The sequence below is a fragment of the Glycine soja genome, chromosome 10 (genome assembly GCF_004193775.1).
Source record: "Glycine soja cultivar W05 chromosome 10, ASM419377v2, whole genome shotgun sequence".
Classification (NCBI taxonomy): domain Eukaryota; kingdom Viridiplantae; phylum Streptophyta; class Magnoliopsida; order Fabales; family Fabaceae; genus Glycine; species Glycine soja.
Genome location: NC_041011.1, coordinates 30,338,644 through 30,347,484, shown reverse-complemented (window position 1 = coordinate 30,347,484; position 8,841 = coordinate 30,338,644). Strand labels below are relative to the sequence as shown.

General features: G+C 30.3%; 1 protein-coding gene across 1 annotated transcript; it reads left to right on the top strand.

Annotated features, from left to right (window-relative positions):
• Positions 1–698: 698 nt before the first annotated feature.
• On the top strand, positions 699–6,356 carry LOC114370127 (AP2-like ethylene-responsive transcription factor TOE3). The gene is made up of 8 exons (XM_028327411.1): positions 699–1,682; positions 2,141–2,166; positions 2,316–2,346; positions 2,455–2,542; positions 2,630–2,775; positions 4,093–4,196; positions 4,469–4,605; positions 5,854–6,356. Exons 1-8 carry the CDS (start codon positions 1,159–1,161, stop codon positions 6,037–6,039), a joined length of 1,242 nt encoding a protein of 413 aa, XP_028183212.1. The 5' UTR covers positions 699–1,158; the 3' UTR covers positions 6,040–6,356.
• Positions 6,357–8,841: the final 2,485 nt, after the last annotated feature.

The window sequence follows — 8,841 nt, the reverse complement described above, 5'->3', positions numbered from 1 at the left end:
TTCATCTTTCACCAAATTTCAAATTAGTCTCAATATATTTTTTTTCTGATAACGCAAAGGATTGAGAAAAAAAAAGAAAATATTACAACAGAGTGTAAGAAAATACTTTTACAGAAGCCAAATTTTTTAAAGTGACTGTAGTAAGAGACAAGTTAATTCTGTTGCAAGCTAATTCTGTTGCACACTCCTTGCGAGGAGGGTATCTGACCAGGTTAGGCTCAAGATCTTTCAATATATTTCCAGTCGTATCTATTATGTTATTTTAAATTAAATGCATTAATCTTGTTGAAGAGAAACACTAAATGAACCATTAAAATTATGCGAAATAAGAAGAAAAAATATTTATCAAATTGCTTATGAAGTTACAGGATTATAAAGCCACGTTATATTCTCCTAAAACATTCTCTTGTTTTTAATCACCTATTACTTTATATAAAAATTAATAAATCAAAACGAAACATATTCACAATCTTAAAAAAGTAAAAAAGATTTAATATTTTCTTTATTTAAAATTATCGAGCAATTGAATAAGAGCATTAATAGAATTATTCAACTGCAAAAGATAGGTATAATACCAAGGAATTTTAGTTTAGTTAGTTAAAAAGTGAGTTGTTAGAAATTCTTTACCTGAGGTTCATCCTTATATTTATATATATATATATATATGGTGTAACATTGAAACACAAAGGGGGTGAAATCATGATGATATTGATATTATGTCTCCTTTGTCCTTACCCCTCTATCCAAAGATAAAGGGCATGTGTGTGTATCAGTCCAAACAGTTAACACTTCACAATATCTTTGCTTTTGAGGCCAATCACATCTCTGTGTCAGTCTCAACCATGCTCTTGTTTGTGCCTTATTCCCTCTGATTCTGGAAGAAGCTCCTGTTCTTTCTTATCTTTCTCCACTGTTTTCTCCCTGATCTTCCTCTACCTTAATTTCAGTCTATTTGTTTTTCTGACAGATACTCTTTTACCCTCACCAACTCATTCTTCTATCTTCCTCTGCTATGCTCAACCTTTAAAAGTCCTTTTTCCCTCTCTCTCTCTCTCCTAGTTTGAGTTTCATTGTACTTTGACTTCACTGCAGAAGGAAGTACATGATACTCTTCCAAAAGGGTAAGCTGATTAAATTAGAAGAGAGCTTTCCCAGGACATGGCTATGTTTGATCTCAATGTGGACATCAACCATGGTGATGCTGATGCTGATTCAAGCTGTGATCAAAAGGGATTGCAGCTGCAAAGTTTCCCACCTGAAATCTCAGCTTCAAGAACCGCCAACTCCTCTGTGTGGAATCCTGCAGAGGATGATTCCTCAAACAATTCCTCTCCCTTGATTTTTGACATACTGAAGAAAGAGAGGGATAAGTCAGAGTTTGATGCTGCCACTGAAAGGGTCAATAAGGAGGCAGAGATAGTGACAAGGACCCTTTTCCCTGTGACTGCTGCTGCTGCTGCTGATAATGGAGCTAGAGTGCCTGATTTCAAATTGGGGCTGTGGGGGAAGACTCAATGCTTGAACTTGTGCTTACCAGAGCCTGATGGACAAAATGGACTCAGAACCTTACAGCAGAAGCTACCTCATGTGAGGAAAAATAGGAGAGGACCAAGGTCTCGCAGCTCGCAGTACCGGGGTGTCACCTTCTACCGCAGGACTGGTAGATGGGAGTCTCATATTTGGTATGGTTTATGATGTTCAATTTCTAGTATAAGATGAAAATCAATAGATGTGGTTAAGGTTTTAAATTGTGGTATGTAATTACCAAGATTTTAAATTGTTGTCACAATCCTTAATATTGTAGAATATTACAGACAAATGTAGTAGATGTAGTTGTGATTGCGGTCGCAATGTGATGGCAAAGATCCCAAAAACCTTGACATTGTGGCCACAATTGTGGTTGCTTATGGTTTTTCAAAACCTTTGCAATTGTTGATGTGATGGATTTTGGGGTCTACTGAAACCACGCAGTGACCATAATTGCAGTCACATTTTGCCTAGAATTTTGCTAACTACCATGCAACCATAACTTAAAACCATGAATGCAGTAATCTTAATTATTGTCCTTGCTGTCATAATTAGTTGTTTGGTGGTCTGGTCTGGGTTGACATCATTGAGTTTTTGCTTTTATTGAATGCAGGGATTGTGGGAAGCAGGTCTATTTGGGTAAGTGAATATTTGATTTAATTGGTTGGTGCTGTTTTGAATAATTTTGATTCAATTATTGGTTAGAAGCTATTTCTGTGGTGATTTTTTTTTATTTTTTTATGAATAAGTACATTTGTGGCTGAATTAGCCTAATTTTATTTTTGTAGGTGGATTTGACACTGCTCAAGCTGCTGCAAGGTTAGGGCTATAAATACCTTTGACTGAAGCTACATTGTGTTCAACTTTTTTTCTTTTTGTTTTTATATGTAACACTTGTTCACAAACTTGATATTGTTCTCTTCACAGAGCATATGATAGGGCTGCAATAAAGTTTCGTGGAGTAGAGGCTGATATAAACTTTAGTTTAAGTGATTATGAGGAGGATTTGAAGCAGGTATTGAACCGAAATATTAGATATGGAAATCAGTTTATTTGAATTTTGTGTCACAATTTAATTCATGATAATTTAATTGGGATGCAGATGAGAGGTTTGAGTAAGGAAGAGTTTGTGCTCTTACTTCGTCGACAAATCAATGGAAGCTCGAGAAGTTCAACATACAAAGGTGCATTAGCCCTTCGCAAAGATGCTCAAGGAGAACCACGAAGGGCACCATTTATTGGCAAGACGTGAGAACTACTATTTCAAGCATTTATGCCTTGTTCAAATTTTATTCATATTTGGCTTATATATATTGAAAGTCCTAATAAATGATAAAATTTTATTTTGGATTTTTAATAAATTTTTTTGTTGTTTTAAATTTTTGATATATCGAAAAATTTTGTTTTGAGTATCTAACATTAGTTAAGTAAGTGATAACTATCATCTTAGAAACTAATTTTTTAAATATCATTAATCGATTATGATGGTGTTACGCCATCATATAACTAACGACGAAGATTTAAAACAAAAATTTTAATACATCGATGATTTAAAACAACAAAATTTTTTATTAGAGATTTAAAATAAAATTTGATCATTTATTAGAAATTTTAAATATATTTGAGTTTTCATATTTTATATTCAATATCAACTTAAACAATAAAACAACTAAAACTTAAGCTTTAGGTTTAACACCAAAAAGATTTTTACTTTTAATTTTAATAAAATAAGAAATGTTAAATATATATATATATATATATATATATATATATATATATATATATATATATATATATATATATAAAGTTCTAATATATAACTTTTTCATTTTATGAAAAAAATTCTCTTAAAATATAGATTAGGTTTTACTTAGAGTTAAGCCGGTCTTGATGTCTAATGTGACATGTGAGTAATTCCTGTAAGAGGAAAGTGGTGTGTACTTACATTATAGGCACAGTCAGTAAAATACTCAATAACAATGAAACTACTTCAACAAGAGGACTTTGTTGTTCTTTTTATTGTAGTATATATTACGTTTGTTATTCATTGTGCCTATACCCATTGTATATATTCATTTGTTTGGTATGAATATTGAAAGAAATTTGAATACATCACTAGTAGTGTCTTGTTATTTAGATAATTATATTGCTAATTTTTATCCTATTTGATTAGGCATTGCATTACCTTTTTTGCCCGACAAATACAATCTACATACAGTTTTTTTTTTTGCATTTTTTTTTTCTCTATCTCTCCATCACAATCACACTACTCCTCTTATATATCATACATTTCTCTCTTTTTTTCTTTTTCTTAATATTGTGAAAAAGTTGTTATATATAAAGATCAAGTACAAACACAATTCCTTTTTTTTTTTTATCCTACCATGATACGTTCTACGGATTTGTGTGCCCCTGACAGGCTTATCCAACAGCGAAAGCTCCAATAGTTCTTGTTGGGATATATAATGAATTTATTGTCCTACCATATATATCTATATATAGTTATATAATATGATACAAGGAGTTAAATCCAACAGATTTTCATTTTATGTTTTCTGCGTGCAGATTTTATCCCAACTCATCCATCAAGTGTGATGATGGAAAAGTGGACGCAAGTTTTAAGCCCTGTTCCTATAAGGGAGAAATAATTGCGAATTCGAGCATGGCAGGTATGAACAAATGATGTGTACATTTTGTTTTGCTCCTTTTTTTTTTATTGATAGGAATTCAACATAGTATTAGTATTAGATTGTTTACAACACTCTCACATTCTCTTAAACCAGTAGAGTTTGATTCCCTTGGTGCTTACTCAATTTCTTTTGCTGCTTTGTTTTTGTTTTTCTTACATAATTGTTTCTTATCTGTATTATCATGTGTGATTGAAAACATTGACTCAATAATAATTATTATATGAATATACTTCCTGATACAATTGAAGCAGGCACTAGCCATAATCTTGATTTGAGCCTAGGAATTTCTCCATCTTCTAAAAGATTGAAGAATGACTATAGTGGAGGGTATTCCTTTGGATGTATGGCTTCATTGGCTTGTAAGATACCCAAGGAAAGAGGAACAATGGTACTACTCTTTGCTTTCCTTCTAGTTGCAATATCTTTTATGGGCGGATATTTTTTCCTTCCTTGTATAGGAACAAGTCATATTAATATACTATCCCTATTTAATCTTTTTGTGAGTATAAAATGTTTTGCTAATTAAAGAGTTTAATTTGTATGTATTATCATTGGCATGGAAAACTAATTATTTACTGTCAACCATTAGAAATGAGGGCAAAAATGGCTTTTAAGGTAACCACTAACTAATAAAAAACTCAACTAACTAACTTATTACATACGGTAATATGCTATTGGATGATATTGTAAAAACTCTTTTATATTATCAGTTCATTAACTATACAAGGGAAAGTTTAAAATTATTGATATTTCATTATTTCAACGGTTACTTAGAAATAACAAAATAAGTAAATTAAGTATTTGTCACATTTGATTTTTTTGGTGTGAACCGGGGTATTCTTCAACCGCGAAAGTTAAGGACTAATCCCTAAAAGTATTAAGATTTTATTTAAGAGATTGATCTTTTTTTAAATTTTTTTTGTCACATTTGACTAATTATATTTTGTAGATTAAAACAATATTTATTATAAAAGTTACATGTACTTAGATTTATTTAAAATTTGGTTCACACAATCATGAAAGATAATAATTATTTAATTATTAAACTATTAAATTTAGACTTAAATATATTTTTATACCTAATAAATACTTTATTTTTTTCATTTGCTAACTAATAAATTTTTATTTGGTGTTGTATTCCTAATAAAATAATAATTTTATTTTTTTTAATTTTTTTATCCTTGATAATTTAGTGATTTTGTTTCTTTGTTCCATGATAAATTAATGAATTTTGTTTTAATCTCAGTTAATAATAAATAAAAAAATTATTAGGAAATAAACCCAAAAAGTTGAATATTTAATTTATAAGGATTAAAAACATAATTAATTTATATTCTAAAAAAGTGTTTTTTTAATTCTTAAAAAAAAGTTATTTAGCAAAACTTCCTGTTGAGACATTTGAATGCCTAACTCTTTTTATATATATCAATGATTGATTTGTACGAATGGTAAAAAATATTCAAGGTTTGTAACATACTTAAAACTTGCTAGTCTTTTTTTTTTTTTTTTTACAGAAATTCATGCATAAAACATGCCAATCTTAGGATGCTTCCAAACCAAAGTCAATTTTACAATAGTTATTGAAGAGATATCATTGAAAACATTTTTCTAATGTTAAATCATGTATTACTGTCAGGAGAAGGCCATGGTGGACAGAATAAGAAATGTTCCTTTGCAAAAAATTTCCAACTTGGCTTGGCAACTTTGCAGCAATGGTAGTAGCATTGTCCCAAGGCCATTGCAACCAAATGCAGCATCATCAGGATTCGTCTCTTCTTCTAGCTGTCTCATCACCGACACTTCCAATCAACACAAATATTAATTATGCCAACAATTTGGCATTAATTGGCTCAACCACAGTACTACTCATCATTAAACCCCTAAAAGGTTGTACGGCCAGAGTAGTTGAAAGTTGAAACCACTAGAAACAAAGCATCTTTAATTACTCTGCTTTTTGGATTATTGGATGAGCAACGTGCTTCATAACCACATATATCTATACTATAATATTCTATTGATACCATCAAGCATGATTGTATGTAATAATATTGCCTAGCATTTAATACAAAGGCTATCGGATAACTTCTGTATTCATTATTGTGATGTAGAACACAATATTACCGAGACCTATTAAAGAGACCCTTGTTTGTAGAACACAATAACTTCTGTATTCATTATTAAAGTAAGATTGATATAATGATTAAAATTTTTAAAAGAGATGATATTTATGATGTAAGTCATAACAAAAAATTAAAAAGATCATAGCACGTAATTTTATGTCTTTTAATTAAAAAAAATTTACTTTAAACTTTTTAATCATTATATCAATGAACTAAGAATACTTGTTAATATTTATCATATTTGTTATTCAATAGAGTTTTATGACACCGGTTTGTGACATCTGGCTCCAAGCACAAGAGGAATTACGTTACTGGAGAAGAAATTAAAGGATGGTATACCATGCCAGGATTTTTGTCCATGGGAATTCAAGCCTTTGGATCTAGCCCCTTTTGCTTTTCATGTAACTTTGTCGACCAAATCAACATATAGTTATGAATGATATATTTTTCTTTTCTGTATTCAACTACTGAATTAATTAAGAAATTAAAAGTGGTAACACTAGTAGTGTGGTTCAACCATGACTAAATAACACAGGTTCGTCCAAAAAACTTAATATGCCAGCATATTCATGATCATTGCATGTGAATTGAAGCCTAAGCGTCTTAAAGTGCCAAAGTGAAAATCCCATGATCTTTTTTCTCTTTCCTTGATAAATATTAATTGATAAATATTAATTGTTAATTAGTTATTTTTATTAGTTAAAGGACTAAACCTATGATCTTTTTTCTCTTTCCTTCTTCATTAACCGCCTAACCCACCTTATATATTCGCATTTTATTGGATGTTGTATATTATTACATCTGGTCCTATATATAAGAAATAAAAAAATAATATTTTTTTACTTCTAATTATAAGAAATATATGACTACTTTAATTTAAATTTTATTTTTATCCCTAATTAATTACGAGATCTATTATTGATATCTGGACATTTATTTTCCCATGAAACTTGATGCATTTATTAAGTTATCAACAAAACAAGATATTTACATTAGTTTGGAAAATTATCTTTTGAAAATAACCACCACTTAAATCATTAATGTCATGGGTAGACTTGCAATAAAATTAACCAATCTAATCAATTTTATTGGTCAATGTTTCTTACATATAGGACCAGAGATAGTAGTAAATATAACATTGGATTAAAATCCTAGGTTGGGCTTAAAGACTTGTTTTTTTCCCCTACTAAATCATTGACTCTTTCTTAGAGGGGCTTTTACTTCTTGCACCCCCAATAATAATGAAAGGACAAATTTACCTTACAATACCCCCTTCCTTCCCATGCACAACACTAGCACTTTACACTTTCAACATCGGTTATTTATAACATTCTACATCGGTTCTAAAATCGATGTTGAAAGTGTCGATGTTGAATGTATCAATGTTAACATCGGTTTTGGAGAACTGATGTTAACATGTATGTGACAACATCGGTTCTCTAAATACCCGATGTTAAACACATTGTACAACAGCAAAAAAAGTGTATGCATGATGAACGTTGACATCGGTTTTCCAGTAAAACCGATGTTCATATATTATATTAACATCGGTTTTTTAGAAAAACCGATGTTAATGTAATACATTAACATCGGTTTCCTACGACAACCGATGTTAATATATTCCATTAACATCGGTTTTGCTAGAAAATCGATGTCAACGTTGATGATGCATACACTTATTTGGTGTAGTTCTTTGTGTATAACATCGGTTATGTGTACATAACCAATGTTAGTATTCAAATGTTCACATCGGTTATTTATAACTAATCGATGTTAATGTACAAGAGTTGACATTGGTTATCTACAGATAACCGATGTTAAAATACAAACGCTGACATCGGTTATACACAAATAACCGATGTTAATATACAAACGTTAACATCGGTTTTCTATTACAACCGATATTAAGGTTCATATCGACATTGGTTTTTGTAAATAACCGATATTGTTTATGATATTAACATCGGTTTTTGTTAATAACCGATGTTGTTTTCAAGTATTTTTTTTATATATACTTTCTGTTTTTACAGTAAACCCAAAATTGTACCTGTCAAATACAATTTCAGGAGACCCAATTCACAGCAAATAAACATTTTATTCTGCTTTCAAGCAGTTTTAATGATAATAAACATCAAATAATTGATTTATCATAAAGAACAATCATCAAATGAATTCAATGTTCATGTTACATAGAAAATGTAAAAAATGTTAAACCAAAGTAAACTAAAGCTAAAGATAATGTCCCTAAATCCTAGGCCTGATCTCTAACTCGGAGAAAAAACTGTGCCCACTGGATCTACAATGCTTTTAATCTCTCTGGCTCCAATGGTCTAAGATCATTAAAATACTGAATGATGAAATAAATCATAATAAGTTAATAATGTAATACAAATTATAAATAAATTGATTTTGTTTGAAATAAACTTACCGCTTCCCAATTATTTCTAAAAGTTCCTAAAATGATGGTGGACATCCAGTGCATCACATAGTAGCCGCACTCAGTA

Excerpts from the sequence above, each read along its gene's own strand:
- LOC114370127 (XM_028327411.1), top strand. The coding sequence starts at position 1,159 with ATGGCTATGTTTGATCTCAATGTGGACATCAACCATGGTGATGCTGAT. Across the intron at positions 2,776-4,092 it reads GCACCATTTATTGGCAAGAC|ATTTTATCCCAACTCATCCA; the intron begins GTGAGAACTACT and ends TTCTGCGTGCAG. Across the intron at positions 4,197-4,468 it reads TGCGAATTCGAGCATGGCAG|GCACTAGCCATAATCTTGAT; the intron begins GTATGAACAAAT and ends CAATTGAAGCAG.